Source organism: Lithohypha guttulata (genome assembly GCF_036872675.1).
Source record: "Lithohypha guttulata strain CCFEE 5908 chromosome Unknown scaffold_1, whole genome shotgun sequence".
Taxonomy (NCBI): domain Eukaryota; kingdom Fungi; phylum Ascomycota; class Eurotiomycetes; order Chaetothyriales; family Trichomeriaceae; genus Lithohypha; species Lithohypha guttulata.
Genome location: NW_027042750.1, coordinates 1,938,340 through 1,958,279, shown reverse-complemented (window position 1 = coordinate 1,958,279; position 19,940 = coordinate 1,938,340). Strand labels below are relative to the sequence as shown.

The window sequence follows — 19,940 nt, the reverse complement described above, 5'->3', positions numbered from 1 at the left end:
CAGCTGTCAATGCCTGGAATGGGGGCAATTCGTCGTCGATGCCCGGCCACCTAGTGTCCTTTTCAGGATGTTTTCGAGATTGCCGCTATATATTCCCAGACAATGTGCCTCGGTCGTCACCGATACTTGACCGCAAGATTGACAGATGATGTATGTGCGGATACCATCTCGTATGCTAGCCCTGGCAATCCTATACAGGATATGGAAGCGTATTTGCCGATTGTCCAATTTCCATAAACCACATGGTGAGGCTAGTGATTGAGTTGGTTTGTCCTCGTGCTTCAGCATGGAATATATTGGTGATATCTGAGCAGATCTGCCAGATGTTACTTCGGGTGACACGCCAGATGATGCAGCAATTATTTTAGTGAATCGAACGGCACAGGTCTGCCTGGATACTAACATTTCCATACTGCCTAAAAGTATGTTGAAGCATCAATCTTTCGCCGGATGAAAGCCTCTCACAACTCTCAAGGTCTGGTAAGGAGTAGGAGGGCAAGCAATACCAATATAAGGAGTGCTGGACACGTTGTTGAGCACCTCATTGAGGTCTGGGACACGGCTACGTGAGCTTATTGGAGCTGAGATAGGCGCTGTACTCTTCATGGTATTGTATGCCACAGGTCTTCGCATATTGTAATCATTCTCCAGCATCCGCCAGGTGGAAGTGTGTGTCGAAGGTGTAGCTAGAGAGTCATTGACCACTTTCCAAGCCAGGCACATCTCTAAGCGGTTCTTCGTTTCCTCATCTTCATCACCAAAGGCTGTAACCGAAGATTGATGACACTTATATATTAACTTGATAGCGGCGTTTTGTGCCTTGGGTTGCTTGTACATGATTTCAGCTAGTATCTGCTGCATGCCAAGAGTGTCGCGGTGCAATTTGCCATGCCGCTTGATTCGATGTCTGTAAACTTCTAATGCAAGGCTTTCTGCTTCTCCGACAAGTTTGTTCCGGTCAACTTCACGCTTTTGAGCTGCAGTAGAGTTGCTCTTCTCACTCTTACTGGTGGTCGCATCTTTAGTATCTTCTTGACTTAGCTTTTCGTACAAAGTCACAACAAGGAGACCTTTCGTCGTCATTGTGTCCTCATGGTCCTTGCCAAAAACATCTTGTTGAACACCAAGCACATCCCGCTGCATTCGTTCAGCATTGTCTATGCTGTTTGAGTATTCGCCGCTTTTGGTCAGGAAGAGCTGCATGCAGGTACGTGATGTGTCTATTATATGTTCAAGGGTGTAGGGATGTTCGATGCCAGGGGCTGCTTCCAAGTATAAAGATGCTTCTATCTTAAGACGTAGAGCTGTAGTGTAGGCATCGAGGGCGGCCTTTTCGAAGTCGAAGTCTTTACTTGGTGGCGACAACACTGCTGTACCTGGGCCAGCACGCGACTTACCGGTAGACTGCCGTTCAGGCTCGCCGTCTTTAGAAAGCTCTGCTAATTTAGAACGTTCACGCCACTGCTGAGCACGCTTTTCGTGAATTGTTGCCAGCATCTGCAATGCCTTTGGTCTTCCAAGATGATGAGCGTTGACAGTGGGGGCCGTGCAATCTAACACTTTCAGAATGATTCGTTCCGCTTCTAGGTACTGAGAACGTTTCATAAAACAGAGTGCTAACCCAAGCTTGGCTTGAAAAGTCTCCAGATGTTGAGAACCCAAGGACTTCTCTTTTGATGTGACAATATCTTCACTAATGGCCACGGAGGCGTCAAACTCCTGTAAATCATCCAGCACGTTCACAAGATGCTGTTTGCCGAGAATAGTAAGTGGATCGTTTTCTCCCTTGAGTATTGATAACTGCGTGACTGTGCCGTTGAGGACGTTCTTGGCTTCGACAAGCTGTTCCCGATTTGTACCAGCATGTGCTGCTGATAATCGCATGACCTCGACGATATTAAAGTCCATCACCAACGTGTCTGCATGTGTCGTGCCGAGGAAAGCGATAGCAGCTTCCTTCGCCGCCCGTGCCTTGAGCAAAGCTTCGTCGAACATCCCTCTCTTTGCGAAGATGCGACTCATGATTCGCAGTGCATTAATGTAGGTTTGACGCCGCGACTGTGTGCTTTCGAGAATATCTACAACCTCTTGACAGAGTTCCTGAGCCTCCTTGAAGCGGTGTAGTTGCTCCAATGTCTCGGCATACTCACATTTCGACCGTACAGCTTCTATGAGCAGATGTTCGCTAAAGGTTTCGGTGAGCTGCAGAATACTGGCGCGCATCTCAGTCGATTCGAGCACACGACCTTGGTACAGTAAGTGCTCTGCCACCCTGCGCATCAAGTGCACCTTCTCAAGAGCTTCGGAAGCAATTCCCAAGCGGGATTCTTCTTGAAAGAAGCGGAGAAGATGTGGTAACTGTAGATCCGACATTCCACGATCAGTTTTGCCACTTCTGAATGAGGAACACCGCGCCAATTGCTTCAGAGCAACGGTGACTGCTTTCCGGAGTTGCTCAAAGCTGAGGCGCAACGTCCTCCAACGACAAGTGACGTGGTGCAGAAGCCTGTGCATGGTATATGTCGAGTTATCTGCGCCCTTCTCCAGCAAAGAAAATGCTTGCAAATCGCCTAGTGCCTCGATGAAGGAGGGATCCGAGATAGTCTCCCAGGGTAGCAGAAGCATGGCCGGGTCAATATTTGTGTAATGCAAGAAAGAAAGTAACACCAGAATCTCTCCAGCTCGAGGTTTACGTTCTCGCAAATAATCTAAAGAAAGCATCATTGTGGTGCCAACTGCGTTTGGCACATCTGTGTCATAGTATTGCCGCCCGTCTGCTTCGAATTCGGTATTGAGGAGAGTTTGAGCATTTTCTGTACTTGTTGTCCACATCTTTAAGTAGTCGCTTGGTGAGATTGAGTTCTCGCGGATGTAGGCTGCTGCTTGAGCTAGAGCCAGTGGCAGGTACCCGAGCGACTGGGCTAAACTCTTGATGTCGATGTTGTTGTAGTTGTGTGAGTTCCTTCTGTTGTATTGCTGATCGGTAGCTAGAAACGAGTTCATTAGTTGAACGGATTGACTTTCGGACATTTGGTTCACAGCGATGGTAGTTCCATACATGGTAACCTTCTCTGCCACCCGTTTATTCCGTGTTGTTGCAATAATGCTACCATGAGCGCATTCTGCGAGCATATCAGCAAGCCTTCTACGTTTGCAAAATAGCACGTCAGCATCGTCAGCATTGTCCAGTATCATCAGCCAAGGGCCAGAGCTCTTCTTAAGCCATGCTCCGACAGTGGTGAAAACGTTTGATGCACCTTTCTGATTGACATCGATACCGCATTCGCTCGCAATTGATTGGAAACTCTGCCGGAGCCACTCTTCTGTGCTAGCATGGACCCAGAAAACAGAATGATCTGCATAATAGCTTCGATAGATATATGCGAAGTATATTGCAAGCTGCGTCTTGCCAGCACCACCAAGACCATATAATGCTACTCGTCGCTGTCGCTGCAGCTCACCTTTCGTAGCGCCCTCAGTAAGGTTATTTACGAAAAAGTACTCCGAAAGCGCAGCTGACTCCGCTGGTCTGTCAATGAAACGAGTGTTGCGGGAATAAGGTACGAGGAACACGGGAGCCGCCTTCGATATCTGCTGCGTAGGCACGTCGGAGTGTGCGCTCAAGCTCTGAAGAACGTTCGGATTTGCCTTTGTGACATCAATTTCAGGCTTGTAGACATGCAACTCTTGATTTAAGTTCTTCTCAATAGCATCCTTGCTGCCTGCGCCATGGCTGAGAGGCGTCTGGTTGGCGACTGGAGGGCAGATGAGTTCTGCTCGAAGCTCGCGCAGCTGCTGCGTTAGCTGTTGCACTTGCTCGAAAGTCTGCGTCTCATTGTTTAGTAATACTAGAACGTTAGTAGTTTGAAAGCATTTGACAAGAGATACCGACCTACAGGCCCACTACTATTGATGTAGTTGTTCGCATATCTGTCGCCAGCCTGAATGCTGGATGAGTCCTGACCAATGAGTTCTGTGAACTTGTGGCCGGACATCATTCAGGCCAGGCATTCTAGAAGCGTTTGCACAAGGCATTCCATATCAGGCTGGATGGTGTCCATCCTGTACGCTTCCGAACATAAATGCATGTGACCATACCACGAGCAAGGATAGCGACCGGTCGTATCCGACTGGCTGTTCTTTTAGCTGCAGATGTGTGAGGGGCCCGACCGAGTCTTGGAGGAGGACAAATCGCGTACAGAAAGAGAAAGTGGAAAGTGTGATCAGCATATTTCGAAACGGGAAGCTACAGCGAGGCGTCGGCTGCACGTCTCCACTAACAGGTCATGTCGGCAACTGCGTGTAGATCATAAATCATGACCTCAACATTTCGACATTTCCATAGAGTTTAGCTGTAAGCCTTGGAAAATGAGTTCAAGGTATTGAGCATACATCTGCGGATTGTTAGGAAACACTCCGAAAAGCAGAACACAGAACGCATGACACGTGCATGTCGACTTGCCAGTGAAGATGCAAAATCAGGCTCAAAGGCCGAACCTGATCTCCGTACCCCCAGAGATTCGACAACTTATCTATATTCATCTCTTCAACGGTTTATCCATACGAGTTCAAACTTTCAAGGCACAAGCTCTTGACTTATCATCGTATTCGTGGCAAATCAGTGCTACCTCACGACTACTTCGTCAGGAGACACTCCCGTTCTTACAGAGCACAACTTCAACCAGCAAGCTCCAACTAATCTGCGAAGAAGGTCGATTTCCTGACAACTTGCGACGTCGCTTACCAGATCGCGTCTTTAAAAGTATTCACCATATCACAATCTTAGATAACATTTACCATGATCAACTCAAGCCATCACGCCGAACATTTCCGAATCTAGCGGTGCTGGAATTTGACTTGAAGAGCGTTGATGATAACCCATATACTGGTATCCTTGATTCGTACCATGGTATGGGAAGTGGATTGCCGCTAGCAATGGAGCTTTCCAGGAATGTGCGAAGGAAGCTTCGATACATGGAACACGAACAGTCTATGCCGAGGGAAGGGCTGGAACGGGACTATTGGCCTGAGGGGACGCTCTGGCAAGTCGTCAACATGGACAGACGCAAACGTGGTTTCGACATTGTGGCTAAGCAGAGGTGTATTGGGTTCTACTCGCCGCTGACAGTTGTCGAGCTCGATCTGGAAAATCCTGGGCTTGATCGGTTGTGAGGCGACAGTCGTGGAGTCTCTCAACCCAGAAGATGCTGAGTTTTGGCGATCGCTTCCTCTTCTACGGTTTACAACTCACAAGTCGGATCTGCGGGAACAGAATTGTCTTGTACGAAACATAAGATACCTGCCGACACACGCTAGTCACGATTGCCGATCCCTGCGCGGTTTCTTTCTCGCCATGGGCATCGTCCCCGTCGTTCCTGACCTTGCGCAGAATTACATCGACTCGCAGCAGAAAAAAGTGTTTGGGCACGACCTCAATCGAAGAAAGTCCCACGACACGTTTGCATTTCGCAAATGCCCGAAGCGGGCGGCTTCGACAGTTGTCAAAGCTTAGTCAGCAATTGTGACGGCCAAGATGGTACTCTCGCACTACAAAGCACGTCAGTAATAAGAGTTCGCGTTTAACAAGTACAATTTGCTGCAGCTTCGACCACCTCGAATGCGAACGAGTGATGCGGATGCAATGAACATGCTTTATTGTTCTAGGTCTGCGGAAGGTGAAGCGAAAGCGTCTTTCAGGCTCTCGCACAATATGGTGATCGCTCTCTTCCCTTCATCAAGCACGCCGTCCATCGCCAAGAAAGGATGAGGCATACCCTTCATCAATTCTACCTTTGCATGGACACCAGCCGCATTCAGCTTCCGCGCATACTCCTCACCCTCCCAACGCAGCACGTCCAGCTCGCCTACTAGAATGACAGCAGGCGGAAGCTTTGCAAAGGTTTTCAATGGGGCGAGCAGTGGTGAGGCTTCGAGCGCTGTCCACATCGTTTGATCTGGGAGATAATGGTTGCGATACCATAGCATTTTCTCTGCTGGAAGCGCCGCTGTGAACTGACAGGACTTGTACGTGGCGTTTGTGGTTACGGCAGCAGTATTGTCCGTGACAGGGACGATGAGCAGTTGCACCCTGAACTTGAGTGTAGGGAGCAGCTCAGTTGCTTTCTGAGTCAGTACAGCAGCAAGATTACCTCCTGCTGATGAGCCACCAATGGCGACCAGATCCTTGTTCAGGTTGAGGATCTGAACTCCTTTCGAGACCGTCCACAGTAGTGCCTCCCACGAATCGTGCACAGCGGCTGGGAAAGGATCTTCGGGTGCGAGCCTGCAAACCCATATTAGTGCCAACGAGCGACCTATCGAACAAAGAATCTACCTGTAATCCGTTGTGACAACAACACATCTCGCCCTGTTGCACATATTTGTGCATACCGAATTCTCTGTGTCAATATTGCCAAGAACCCAACCACCGCCATGAAAGTAAACCATGACTGGCCATCCACCTGCAGGAGGCTGTCCCTCGGGTGTGAAACATCGTACGCGTACTTCAGGACCCTCGGTCTCTTGACGTGAGATAGAGAAGTCTTGAGTCAGGTCGACAGGTAGGTTATTGCTTCCGCCTGGGATGAGCTTGCCGCCCACCCTTGAGGCAGCCACAGGCTGATAGTGTACTTGTTGTGCATTGATGATGTGCTTGTTGTAAAAGGCGACATACTGTGGATCTAGTTTGTCCACAATAGACGCATGCAGAGGATATGGTGGTTGCGACGTGCCTGATGCTGGTGCCAAGACAGGCATAGTGTCAAGGTCCAAGCTCATGGTTCAATGCGATGTGTGCTTCGGGAACTTGTGCACGTCGAGAAGGTGCACACTATGAGAAATCGATGGAATGCTCTCCCAATACCAACTTCGTTAGTACTACAGGCTTATTTCGATGGCGTCGTCAAGAAGACCAAGCTATCCTGCTGTTAATGGGGCTTGAAAGTCGAATGCTTATCGGTCGCAATCATACTTTGAGCGTTCATTGACGATACTCATACTTGAACGGCCCAGGTCTCGAACGAGGAGAATCACAAGTGTGGTTGACCGTGATGTGGATACTTTGAAGTGGGCAATGCCCACGTACTGCGGAGCTCATCTGTGCGATGTGGCAGGTCTCGCTCGGCATGTCTGCTGACGTGCAAATACGTTCGGTAGAGCCAGATTGTCCAGATGTGTAGACGATACCTCTTGGACGCGACCGAGTAGCAACATTGACCTTTGTTTACCATATAGCCATGTCGAAACAGGCCGTTTTCAGCTCGAAGGCGCCAAAACCACTGCCGGTGTACAGCCAAGCCATCATCGCCAATGGCTTCGTGTATTGCTCTGGTCAAGTACCTATGGATCCGGCATCAATGAAACTGATAAATGGAGATATTCAGGCTCACACCGTAAGTGAAGCTTGTCCTCCGCGAATGATGATTGACATTGGTCAGGAACAATGCATCAAAAACCTGAGCGTAGTGCTCGAGGAAGCTGGTTCAAGCCTTGACAAGGCAGTTGAAGTCAATGTTTTCCTCGCTGACATGAACGACTTTGCGAAGATGAACGAGGTCTATGAGCGATTCTGGGGTGATATCAAACCTGCAAGAACGTGAGTCGTGCTCTGTCCATCGACTTGGGTGGCATATTGATTTGTGATCAGGTGTGTAGCAGTAAAGACACTTCCGTTGAACACTGATGTCGAGATCAAATGTGTGGCTGTTTTGTAGGCCTTGGCCTCATCCCAAAATTGTTTAAGTCTTGCTGAGCAAACGTACCCTGGGAAATATCCCCAATTTGTTCCAAGATTTGGCAAATGAAATCAATGGAATAGTCGAAAAGATGTCTATATTCGGGGTTCCCTCCATTTTAAGTGATCAAGGAGACTCTAACAAGCGATTTAGAGTTGCATGCGCTTCCTGGAGAAGCTCCCATCTGCAATCAGAAAGAGCATCTCGTACAGCAATGACCAGCCCTGACGTGGAGCCAGCATCTGCTAACTGGGTCGATCCCTCCATAAGCCCATTCAACATATAGACAATATACTCTTCAGCGGAGAGTACATAGTTTTGTGCTGTAATTGATGAGAAGACACCGTAAGCCCATAATATTAACGTAGAATGATACAAACACCAAGGTCGCAAAGCAATATTGTCCTCCGATGCTCGGTAATGACGACGCCTGAACATCGTTTCTTGGACAAGGAGCAGGCAATGTGACAGCGTTCGTCGTGCACTTTGGCTTTCACTCCACTGCTGACACCTGTCTCTAGCTTGAGCATACTCAGTAGGCGAGACCTTGTTGCCAGTAAGGGATGGTGCGCCTGCAAGGATGTGGAAGTCGATCAAATTGAGGTGAATAGATATATGCGCGATCCGTTGAAGTGGCATGGCTGCTTCCAAGCACAGTGCAGGCCCTTGCGATAACAACGACAGTGACCACGTCTCTATCGCTCGATCGAGAACTTCGCGCCAATATACAGGGCCGATGAGGCTGGACGTTTGATTTAGACTATGATTTTCGGGGGCTGATTCGGCATCCACATCCAATGTTGCCAGATCTCTGTATTGCATATGTTTAGTGACACTGAAAAGTCCGTGAAGCACAACAAATCGAGCGAAGGGGCTCAGAGCGGCTGGTAATGGCCGACGGGCGAGAAGTGTACGTAGAACTTGCAAAAACGAAGGCTCGGGCACGGTTTTGTTCCGCTCAGTTTTCCAACGTGAAGGCGAGCTCGCATCCCACATCGCGTCTGGAGATGGCAAGGGAAGTCGAAGATCACTGACAGAGAGCGCAGGGACATGCCCAAAGACAGATGCATGCTGGGCATCCATGATGAAGGCAAAGTAGGCCGCACGCTTTGACGATTCTTTTTCTACCCACAAATGCCACGCCCGTTCAAGTGATGAGCCATCGTGGGTCTCCTCGGCCCACTCGCTGTTGTACGAGCTTCCTCGTCTCATGAGAGTGATGATTGAGCCGTGGAAGATGTGCGCCATCTCATGGTGTTTGCGAGAGGAGAACATTTTCTCGTGAGCCTGGACCAGTAGCAGGGCCTGCACACACCACAAGGGTGCTGGAGGCTGGAAAGCTTCAGAGCCAAAGATCAGCCAGCGTAGACTATCGTGAATCTTCTGAGAGACCTGAAAATGCCTCTCATGAGACGACAGAGTTGCGCCTAGCGTCAATAGAGCTACTAAGAGCAGTGCTGGTACGTCATCCGGGACAAAAGACGCCTCGTGCAAGATGGGAAAGTGTGCATTGTAATGCTTGAAGTAGAGTTCGTGGAAACTTTGGAGGTTCGTGGATTCGAAGAATGAATCTTGCAGGATCTCCGTTGGTAGAGATTGCAAAGCCGTCAATAACTTGCACCGCACGGCTGGCCACGGATCTCCGGCTATCGTGCTAGATTCGTTCGTAGATTGATGAGAGCTTGTGCTAAGAGGTGAGGCGGAAAGTACTGCAGCTTGATTGAGAAATGGGTCACCGAAGTCGAGGTCTTGTGAGATGGAATCAAACAACCAATGGAGATCCTGGTTTTGACCCAGACTTTCGTTTGAAGGCTCGAAGAACATAAAGCAATTTTTATCGAAGTTCGACTCGACAGGATACACAGGAAGGTCAGGGAGAAGAGTGTGGCTTGTCGCTGGGTCCAAAGTGTTGGTGATCGTATCAGTACCGCCATCAGGAGCTTGAGACGTGTCGGTGACCGAATCCACACGTATATCCTGATTACTCTGTTCGGTATTCAGCCTGGTTATTTCATGCTGGAAGCTGGCTAAGCTGCTTGCAGATTCTGCTCGAAAGCCGCCAGATCGACGAGGTGTCATGCCCCGTTCGTGTCGAAGTTCATGTCGACGAAGCAAGTCTAGGCGAACAAACGACTTCTGGCACGAGCTACACTTATGGATGCGTTTCGGTTTGTCTGGACTTGAGTCAGCTAATTAAACCCCGTAGTAGATCAGTATTTCTCACGGTTCAAGCGATGACGGTAGAGATGCTCAGGCCGAACGAAGCTCTTATGGCACTCTGGTTCGGAACACGCGTACTGCTTGTTCGATGGCATCGGAAGAGCTTGCATGCTCTAGCAGAGACGTTCCTACCATTTTCATCGATGAGTTTACGTCGAAAGCAGTACTAACAACATGGGACAGAACAGATAATGGCCAAGCCCGTCTTCGTTGTTTGCGAAACTGATGAGATGGTCTACAGCAGCTGTGATAAGGGTGGATCCATAGGCCAATTGGCAGAGTTCGGGAAAGTTACAGGTGCTGGTAAGATCGGCTCCAGGCGCTACTGCTCAATTGGCTCTTTCCTCCCTTCGAGCCTCACGATTTCATTTGCGAAAACAGGCGTGTATTCAGTCTATCCTGCGAATTCGAATTTGGGATACCCGCGGTAGCCCTTTGGTCTATAGCGAAATAGGTGGCCACCTTCGTCGTCCACCTTAGCGCTGACACTTCTGTCTCTACCTGTTGCAATGTAGAGGACATCAAACTCCTTACCACCCCAAGTAGTGCATGCCATGTTATTGGCAGTAAATACAATGTCCTTCAGATGTTCACCTTGGGGACTGAAGACCATTACACGATGTGAGTCGAATACAGCAATCCAGAGATTACCTTCAGTGCTACTCTGCGGTTAGCTTTTCAACAAGCCCAATGTCTGTCGCAGACTTACTCAACTACCATTCCATCAGGCTCACCATATGACGACCTTCGGTCGATCAGAAGCCTCTTGTTTGAAATGTTCCCAGACTCAACGTCAAAGTCGTAAGCAAACACCATCATCGCGACGGAGTCGTTGAAGTACACTGCCATCAATTAGCGGCCTTCCTCTCAATACAAGCGATATCAACTCACTGGTCTTGTTGTCTGGACTCCACGCCAGACCATTACCGCAAACAATGCCGTCCTCCATCTGGTACAGGCTTCCATCCGGATCATAGCGCCATAAGCGACCCTTCGGCTTACCGTAGCTAGATGGTAGCTTGTTAGGCCCGTATGCCATGGCCTTCTTATCGATTTCGGCCAGCCAAAATCTTCCTCTAGCGTCCACACCCCCATCATTGAACCTCAATAGGTCACGATCTGCAGTCGGTATAATCTCTTTGACAACATCCAGCTTGCCAGTGTTTTCATCCAGAAAAGCCACTCCTTGATAATATGCGCAGATGTAAGAGCCCGGATGTCCTTTGCGGAAGAAGGCGACAGTGACGCTGTCTTCCAGTCTCAATATTCGTGGCACTCCTTCTGCGTCACCATCATCTGGGTTGACCTTCAGGATGTGCAGCTCGGCTGGTTCGCTGAGACAATCGACCCAATGCAGCGTCGAGTCACTGGCCCGATATATTGGTGCTTCGCCAAGCACCATAGGAGGGCTGCATTTGTGCCAGGCATCTCCGCCATCAAGCGATTCCTTTGGCCCAGTCGTCTCACCTCTGAGAAGGGAGCCCATCACGGCCAACGCTCTCGAATGATGAGATGTGCAAATTCGGCCAGAGTCCAGCCGTCATAAGTTCATTTACACTCAGCTAGCTTGCTTGAAATACTGAGTGTCATGTCTGGACTATGCTTTCTGTGCCAAGGTTGTGCATGAACTAGCTGCTTATCGTCTGCCACGATACGGTGCCGATGTGCAGAGCGGGCATGCCCACGCAGCAGGAACCAATTAAAGAACGATAAAACCACCGACTGATACCTCAAGGATCCACACACATTGATACCAACTCCTCTTTCGTCTCCATCTACTGCGATAGCGTCCCAGCTGAGCGGTCTTGCCTGATATCAGGTCTAGATACCAATAATGCGATACGTACAGCCTTTACAGGCACGAGTATATGTGCCACTGCATGTAGCTTGTCTATGTCATCCTAGTGCTTCTGTCCACCTCGCTTTACAGAATCCACGAAGTGCAGGAGCAGTACTGCAACCGACCTTGCCTAGTGTTTGAGCCCACGCCTTTCAACATCGCAATCTTTTCATTCCCTTACATTTCATACTGCGAGTATGCCTAGCAGTGAAGGCCAAGTATCAAACTGGAAAAGATTCCGACATGCTTTTTCCTCTCCATCAGCCTTCCACAATGCATTGAGATTGAAGAGCTCAACATCGTTCCTGATCAACGAGGATCTGCTTCCATCGCCTATAAGCCGACAGACATGGACAATCTGGAGTTTCTTTGCATATTGGTGGAGTGAATCCTGGAACGTCTCAACATGGTCAGTCGGAGCGTCCTTGATCGCCCTCGGAGCCACGATCCGCGATGCGCTCTTGGTCGTCTTCTTTGCCAACCTTCTCTCCGCGGTTGTGATAGTTCTCAATGGTCGCGCTGCAGCACGATACCACGTGGGGTACCCAGTCCTATCAAGAGTCAGCTTTGGTATCTACGGACAATATTTCGTGGTGGTACTGCGATCAATCCTTGGCATCATCTGGGGAGGTGTGCAGCTGTACTTTGAGGGACAATTCATCTCAGTCTGTCTAAGGTGCATATTTCCAGGTTGGGAGCGCATCCCGAACGGCATTCCAGCAAGTCAGCACATTACTACACAGGTCATGGTCGGGTTCTTCCTTGCGTTTCTGTTCACGATACCTTTCCTGTTTGTCCATACCTCGAGAATCCAGCACCTGTTCAGCGTCAAATCAGTCGTCATGCCTCTTGCAGGCCTGGGCATTGTCATTTGGGCCACTACGAGCAACGGTGGTGTGTCGTCGGGAGCACTTGCTACAACAGCAACGAAATCATCAGTCTCAGTCTTTGCCTGGGGCATCGTCTCGCAGTTCAATTCTGTTATGGGGGCGAACTCAGCACTTCTAGTCACAGTTCCAGACCTGGCTCGATACTCGAAGACAAAGAATGCTCAGCTTTGGGGTCAACTTATCAGTCTACCCATTGGTCAAACTATCTGTGCTGCTTTCGGGGTAATCACAACGGTAAGTAGATTGTCATCGCAGTCCTACACGCTTTGCTAACCATAGCAGTCCGCAGTCCTCAGTATGTGGGGAGAAGCATACTGGAACCCTTACGATCTCCTCAACGGCATTCTGGATCACTCCTACTCCTCCAAAGCAAGAGCAGGAGTTTTCTTCGCATCTGCGTGTTTCGCCTTTGCAACACTAGGCACCTCGATTGCCTGCAACTTCATTCCGTTCGCGGCTGATGTCACGTGCCTGCTCCCGAAATACATCAACATCGTTCGAGGCCAGTTGCTATGTCTTATCATTGCATTCGCGATCGTTCCTTGGTAAGCCTCTACACCCCTGACGTTCACTCAAGCCGATATCTAACACAAAACTAGGCGAATTGTCGCAACCGCAAACGGCTTCCTGAACTTTCTCTCCGGCTACTCAATCTTCCAGGGACCAGTCGTAGCCATCATGCTAGTCGACTACTTCATCATCCGCCACGGCAACCTCTCAATGAGCAATATCTTCACCGCCGCTCCCCACGCTCGATACCACTATTTCCACGGCTTCAACCTCCGCGCCTTCGGTGCATTTGTCGTTGGCTTCCTCCTGCCCCTTCCAGGTTTCGCCGCAAGTTTCGGTCACACAATCGGTAGCGCAGCGACACACATGTACTCCCTGGGCTGGGTGTTGAGCTTCCTCATGGGTGGTCTATCATACTGGCTCTTCTGTGTGGTGTTCAAAGTACCAGGTGATGATGGCAGGCATGGTTTCGAGGCGTTGGTCGTTGAGGCTAATGAGACGGTGATTGAAGGTAGTATAGTGGATGGAGGCTCTTCGATTGTGGATGGAGAAGGATCACTGCCAGACAAGGAGGCTCGTGTTAAGACGGAGATAGCGTGACCTTTGTCCGATCTGCTGAATCGCCGTGCTGTAATAATTTATCGTGCTCTTACAACTTCCACTAACTCGAGTTCGACCTTAAACCTGCATGCCAAGGCCATGCTGATATCGTCGCTGTAATTGCAGGCAAACTCGTAAAAGGTGCAGGTAATGAAGACCATAAGAATACATACATGCTAAATCGTACAGAATTGAATCATCAAGCCACACCTAAACATGAGTTTGCGAGTAGGTTTGAGAAGACCTCATGATCCTCCATTAGCAGCACTTTCAGGCTCAACACTGCCCATTCTCTTGATCATGGTCTTCAAATCTTGAACCTCTTGCTGCAATTCTCTTATAGCGAGGACGTCACTATCAACCTCAACATTTGGCTTTGTCTGCTCCACCGTCTTAGTCCAGCCTTCAGACTCAAAGTCGAGGTCCTCATCCATTTGTTCCCATTCTTCTATGGTATCATCATCTTCTTCTCCACGTTTCCTGTTGAAACGCACTCGCTTGGCCTCGAGCGTTTCGTAGAGTGCGGTCATGAGCAGAAGAGGGGAATAGATGACGGTCATGACGTAGTGGTTGAGTCTTTCGTAGGCGTGATCTGACATCCACCATTCAAAGGGTAGGATGAGGAGGAAGATCTCGATGAGGTTGAAGGGAGCGATAAAGACGTTCTCGTCTGGCGCTCTGGCGAAACGCATGGTCTTCTCGGCGAACAGGGCCATGTACTCGTCTATCGCGTTGTCTGTGATGTCTTCGTAGGCACTGTTGTAGAGTGCAATAAGGATATTGAGCAGGATAACCATGACGATGAAGCTGAAGATGTAGTAGAGGATCAAGCCGAAGGGATGAGCGTAGTCGTCAAAGCCTTCGAACTCGGGCGAAGTCAGTATAGCCTTAATCATAGCTTCAAAGATGAAACCTGTAATTTCGCGATTTCCTTCTGTCTGGTTCAGACCAATAAAAGACTGCAGGAAGCCGATACAAACGACGACCAGCAGGGCGAAAAAGATCAGCGACTCCCGCATCATAACCTTGAGAACGACAAGCATGGCACCAAAGAATCGAAAGACATCCATGTAGAGCAACATACGCATCCAGAACATAGGAGCTGAAAAGGCAAAGAAGTGATAACCCAGCTTGTTGAGTTCGCGTCTCTCCTCATCGTGTGAATTCGGAGAGTGGGCTAGAGCAACCATACGGATGACGAAGGAGGTAGTGAGTAGGGCATACAAAGCGCTGTTGAAAGCGTTCCAGAAGCTGAAATAGTAACGACCAACTTTCCAGAATTTTGAGATTTCGTCGCATATGAAGCCGAAGGTCATGACGTAGAGAATACCCTCGATGACATCCAAATCACCATCTTCGTTGACGGTATTGACACACTGGGTGTACAGGACCAGGTAGAGGACGGACATGAATATCTGGACAGCGTTCTGGTAGAGAGGAGTTCGCATCCTATCGGCATCGTAGTGTAGCCAGTAATTAGATTCCTGCCTGTGCTTGTACTCAATGAAATTGCCAGCATTCTTGTCATCTTGCACGATCCAGCCACGCCATAGGAATTTTACAGCTTTTTGATAGCCGGAAGAGCCAACCACAGTCAAGGCATGAAGATCCACGGCTCTTTCGACGACATTGGCAGGTTCGGTTTCCTCGCCATTTCTGTAGATGGAGAAGCGCTGAAGCAGAACCTTGTTCAGGAGGTACGACTGATCCTCCTCGGCTTCGATGATACGTTTAGCGATTGTCTCACATGCAACAGCTCGAACGTCGTGTAGATCACTATCCCACAGCTCCAGAACAGCTTGCTTCTTGAACCATCTCTTGCAGACAAGCAAGCAGTATACGACGCAAGCCTTGTTATCTGGACCACCAGCTTCCTTCGCAGTCTGAACCACTTTCTGAGTGATAATAGCACTATTCGCTTTCGTAATTTTGGCCTCGTCCAACTCGATAGGGATAACTTGTTCGATTTGATACTTCAGTCTGAGGGCAACCTTGGTGACCTCCTTTGCTGGGATGGCTGAGGGAGGAAGATCATGGTTGTTAGCTGGGAGTAAGCGACGAGCTTCTTCTGCCCATCTGTGTCGAGTCCGCTCCTCGCTGGCTCCAAAGAACTTGCCCCATTGAACCATCGTGGCTGCTGGACGAACGGGTCGAAGAATGTGCTTTCAAAAGAAATCGAGAGCAGAGAGCAAAGACCATGCACAAGCTCGCTGCTGGTCTGAATAAACAGCGCAAAAATCAAGGAACAGCAGCGGAGCGGGGAGCGAGAAGGGAAACATTCACGCGTTCCTGCCGTCTTGGCGTACGACACGCATATCCACTGTAACGATCACACGAGATCTGACTCTGAAGTGGTGTTTACCATTCTGTTCGTGGACCTTTGCTACCAAGCTCGTGAATACCTGGCTATAAGCTGTCGGTCTGATTGAAGCACGCGAGTTCATGAACTGTGACGCGTGGTCTATTATAGCGACCTGCAGATCAGCCTCAGGCTGCACGTGGTCGTGACTGCCATCCGAAACGGTGCTCTAGCCGACTGGTCGCGCTTACGGAACCCCTTGGAGCACATGCGCTGATGTCAATAACGATGCTGAATAGTTCGACTTGAGCAGGTGCGGTCGAGGACGTGGTTGTGTTTACTCTATTAGGCGACACGCAAGAGACGTGCTTATAGACGTCCCAGAGTTGTGTCTATAGCCATGCATCTTGATCAATATCCGCAATCAATCCAGCATGGCAACTGAATCATCTCTCAATCAAATTGTAAAAGGCGCATCACCACCAGGTACCCAAGTTCCTGCGCCAACTCCCCTCCCACCCCTCGCAAAGGCTTCGGCAGACACAGTCGACGCACTCATCAACCAGGACGATGATCCGATCGTTCCACCTCCTGCAACAAGAACAGCGCGGCAATGGGTTCCGACCATAGTATCAACCTCACCTGCTGGGCACACGGATAATCTTCCTTCGTCCCCTCCGCAGATATATCTCAACCTGTTAATCCTCGAATCCTCTCTACGCGCCCAGTATCTATCCTTACTTGCTCGAAGACGCCTGAACACGTTCTTCCTGGCTCTGCTCCTGGTCTGGAACATCACCTTTAGCTATTTTCTCTTCCTGCGCCCACGAGAGGATGGTTCAGGAAAACTCGGTGGCTCGCCGTATTGGGTGGTCGAAGCTTCTATGCGTCTCGGTTTCATCGCTGGTATTGTGGCAGCACTACTCATAAAAGCTACAGGACAATGGGAAACTGGTGTGCGATGGCCACGGAAATGGCTCAGCGTGACTAATCGAGGTTTGCGAGGCTTCAATCTACGTGTCGTTGTCGTAAGAAGAGGTCTTTGGAAAGAGAGCATAAGCTACGTCAGGGCGCTTGCACCTTTTGGTGGCATTGCAGATGGTAGTGGTGATTGGCATCTGGTCGAGACTCCACCTACACCTGGTGAAATTGAACAAGGAAAGACCCAAGGTACTATTGTAGAAGAGGACCTCTGCGCATCCGGTGACCACCTCCTACTCCTACTACTTCCGAAGAACTTCTCCTCCGAGTTTCGAGAAAATTGGGAGACATATAGATCCGAGTACTGGGAACGCGAAAACGTACGTCGGGCTGGTCTACGAAAGAAAGTGGCTGCACACAAGCGCAACAAAGCAAGAGAAGTCGGCGGCTGGAAATGGTGGACAGGTATGTGGCGAGTCATTCCTCATGCTTCACACAGAAGAAAGAGTGGTGGAGATTTAGAGAAGCACCCTCAAGGACATCACCATGCCGGACACAATAGAAGTGATTCTCGAGCCGGTCATTCGAGGAACAACACAATGAGTGAGAAAGAAGCTCTAGCCAAGGCGTCTAGGAGACGAAGCTTGATGCGAGATTCCTCTACTCATTCGAGACAGTCGAGCCGATCATCAACTCCGCACTACATGCTTGACGGCACGATCGAAGTTTTTCCTGGCTCTAATAAAGAACACGTTAGGCGTGGCAGTAGTGTGAGCAGCAGTGCGAGTGTTCGACGGAGCTTACGGAGCGGCACGGGCAGTCTGAGGAGGGGCGACTCGTTACTAAGTCCCCTGACGATGACGGATGAACCGGGCGATGGGGCTCCGAAGGAGAAGAAGAAGCGACGAAGTAGACCTGGAACACCCACTGTGAGTTCGACGGAGAGTATGACAGGAGACGCGAAGGCTAAGCTAGAGCAAGACAGTAATCCTGCATAGAGTCGTGTATGAAATGATTACGAGTTTGCACCTCTACGTTGTATCTAGTAGCAGATTGATCGTCCTGTATCGCCTCATGATGTTCTGTGCCTCGAATCTTGAATGCGCCTCAGCCCTGTGACCATATCTTGTGTCTATTCACCATCTCCAGAACATTTATATTGTCCTTGTTGACATATAGAAGCCTGAATTGAGAAGCCGATAGACTTGACCTTGAGCAATTTTATTCTGCCAGTTGCGGGGATAGGACGTGATCACTGACGCAACGTTGCCGCGCTGATCTAAACATCCCGGTCAAGATAGGCAACCCCCTTAGGTAGTAAGTTGCAAGGCCGACTTGTGCCCCCTGCCATTTGGAGCACGTCTCCCACGAACAATACAGCCAGCAGCTACTACGGGGCAGGTCTTCGTAAGCAGATCAGTATGGTCACAATCTTAGAAACGCAATAAAGATTTTTGTATTACAGATATCGAGACAACTATCCAAATTTCTCGTCTCTGTAGTCACCACTCGACAATCTTCCATGCAATACACCCTCACTCATACCACGCCTCCTCTTCTTTATCATCTCAGTTCCCCATTCCGTCAGTTGAAACATCCACCCGCCTCCCACAACTATACCACTAATGACATTCACCAACCTCAACAACAACGACCAAAAGCTCGACCTCTGAGCACTAACAATCAGTAATATGGGCTCAATGTCGTATTTGAAGAAGATTCCAGGGATAGTGTTGTGATTCACTTCTCTGCTCTGACTTTGCGCGGCGTATTGATTTGTGAAGATACTTTTCCTGTCTCTGCCGATATTTGGGTTGCTGATGTGAGACGGTATCTCTCCTAATTTGACCTTTTGTAGGTCTTCGGGTGTCATGTCCAAGGTGGCGGGTTGTGGTATCGCAGCTGGATCCAGTGCGCCGCTTCTTGTGCTGACTCTCCTCTTTGTATAGATTGTTGGCACGATGCTGAGGTAGTATTGGAATTTGTAAAAGTTCTTGTCAGTGTTATCGCTCGTTTTGTCTAATGGGTTGAGTAGATTTGGGTAGTGCGGGCCAAAGCTTAGCTCATTGATATGATGGCTGAAATTGAATGAGGTGTGGTCGAGATGCTTGTGGCCGCCTGGCTCGAGGTAGCCATGCCCTCGGGCTGTTATGTGGAAGTCGCCTTGTACCTTGTTGCCTTCCAGGCTGCCATAATACCGGCATGCATCAATGCTCTCTCCTCTCTTTAACCTGGGCGCTTTGGCAAACTTCTTTTTCGTCCTTGACTCGCGCATGTGGCCAAGCACATGGTGAACATGACTATCCTCCTCCTGAGCCTGCTGTCTGCGCAAGTCGGCATCCTTGTCTTCGAAACTGTCAAAGTTCTTGCCCTCCATATTCGCAGTGTAATGTCCCTTCTTGCTGCTTGCTCTTTTCAACCAAGCCTCGTAGTTTGTGTCTTCCTTGGTCAACAGATCACCTGCCAATATTCTGTCCAGCGCCGCATCTTGCACGTTAACATGAATGTCACTGCATTTCATGGCTACTACAATGTCAAGATTGAGCTGCAACTCGTGTCCGACCCCTCTCTCGACGCTGAAGTGATGTGTCTCCGTGCCGGCCCACCAGTTTCGCATTTCGGAGAACGTAAGCATAAAGCAGAGGAATGCGACTACTATTGTCCATTTCCCTCCTCGTTCCGTGGCAGATGTGTAAGTTGGCTTGACCTTGGGAAATGCATCGAATGTCCGCAGGCCAGAGGAGACGCCCTTGTCGCCAAATGCATCCTCGTCGAGGTCGTGTTTTTCAAACGCTGAGCCGTTCATGTTGGTAGACTCTGGTGGGCGGTTGATCAAGCTCCTGGAGCTCGATGGTTGGATTTCACCGTCGCATGGATGATCTTGCGATTGTAGTACAGGCAAGATGCCAGTGACAGGGACGTATGTG

General features: G+C 49.5%; 7 protein-coding genes across 7 annotated transcripts; 2 read left to right on the top strand and 5 right to left on the bottom strand.

Annotated features, from left to right (window-relative positions):
* Positions 1–435: 435 nt before the first annotated feature.
* On the bottom strand, positions 436–3,995 carry LTR64_000707 (uncharacterized protein; the record flags this gene model as incomplete). The annotated part of the gene is made up of 2 exons (XM_064895090.1): positions 436–3,848; positions 3,893–3,995. The coding sequence occupies 2 exons, from the start codon at positions 3,993–3,995 to the stop codon at positions 436–438; spliced, it is 3,516 nt and encodes a 1,171-aa protein (XP_064757777.1).
* Positions 3,996–5,652: 1,657 nt separating this feature from the next.
* On the bottom strand, positions 5,653–6,756 carry LTR64_000706 (uncharacterized protein; the record flags this gene model as incomplete). Its single annotated transcript, XM_064895089.1, has 3 exons — positions 5,653–6,283; positions 6,391–6,461; positions 6,505–6,756. 3 exons carry the CDS (start codon positions 6,754–6,756, stop codon positions 5,653–5,655), a joined length of 954 nt encoding a protein of 317 aa, XP_064757776.1.
* Positions 6,757–10,347: 3,591 nt separating this feature from the next.
* Positions 10,348–11,439, bottom strand: LTR64_000705 (uncharacterized protein; the record flags this gene model as incomplete). Its single annotated transcript, XM_064895088.1, has 3 exons — positions 10,348–10,612; positions 10,663–10,795; positions 10,845–11,439. 3 exons carry the CDS (start codon positions 11,437–11,439, stop codon positions 10,348–10,350), a joined length of 993 nt encoding a protein of 330 aa, XP_064757775.1.
* A 551-nt stretch (positions 11,440–11,990) lies between these two features.
* LTR64_000704 (uncharacterized protein) lies at positions 11,991–13,793 on the top strand (the record flags this gene model as incomplete). Its single annotated transcript, XM_064895087.1, has 3 exons — positions 11,991–12,917; positions 12,966–13,228; positions 13,283–13,793. The coding sequence occupies 3 exons, from the start codon at positions 11,991–11,993 to the stop codon at positions 13,791–13,793; spliced, it is 1,701 nt and encodes a 566-aa protein (XP_064757774.1).
* A 245-nt stretch (positions 13,794–14,038) lies between these two features.
* Positions 14,039–15,922, bottom strand: YVC1 (Calcium channel yvc1; the record flags this gene model as incomplete). Its single annotated transcript, XM_064895086.1, has 1 exon — positions 14,039–15,922. The coding sequence occupies one exon, from the start codon at positions 15,920–15,922 to the stop codon at positions 14,039–14,041; it is 1,884 nt and encodes a 627-aa protein (XP_064757773.1).
* Positions 15,923–16,526: 604 nt separating this feature from the next.
* SPO7 (Nem1-Spo7 phosphatase regulatory subunit) lies at positions 16,527–17,535 on the top strand (the record flags this gene model as incomplete). Its single annotated transcript, XM_064895085.1, has 2 exons — positions 16,527–17,478; positions 17,513–17,535. 2 exons carry the CDS (start codon positions 16,527–16,529, stop codon positions 17,533–17,535), a joined length of 975 nt encoding a protein of 324 aa, XP_064757772.1.
* A 1,046-nt stretch (positions 17,536–18,581) lies between these two features.
* LTR64_000701 (uncharacterized protein) lies at positions 18,582–19,819 on the bottom strand (the record flags this gene model as incomplete). The annotated part of the gene is made up of 2 exons (XM_064895084.1): positions 18,582–18,627; positions 18,654–19,819. 2 exons carry the CDS (start codon positions 19,817–19,819, stop codon positions 18,582–18,584), a joined length of 1,212 nt encoding a protein of 403 aa, XP_064757771.1.
* Positions 19,820–19,940: the final 121 nt, after the last annotated feature.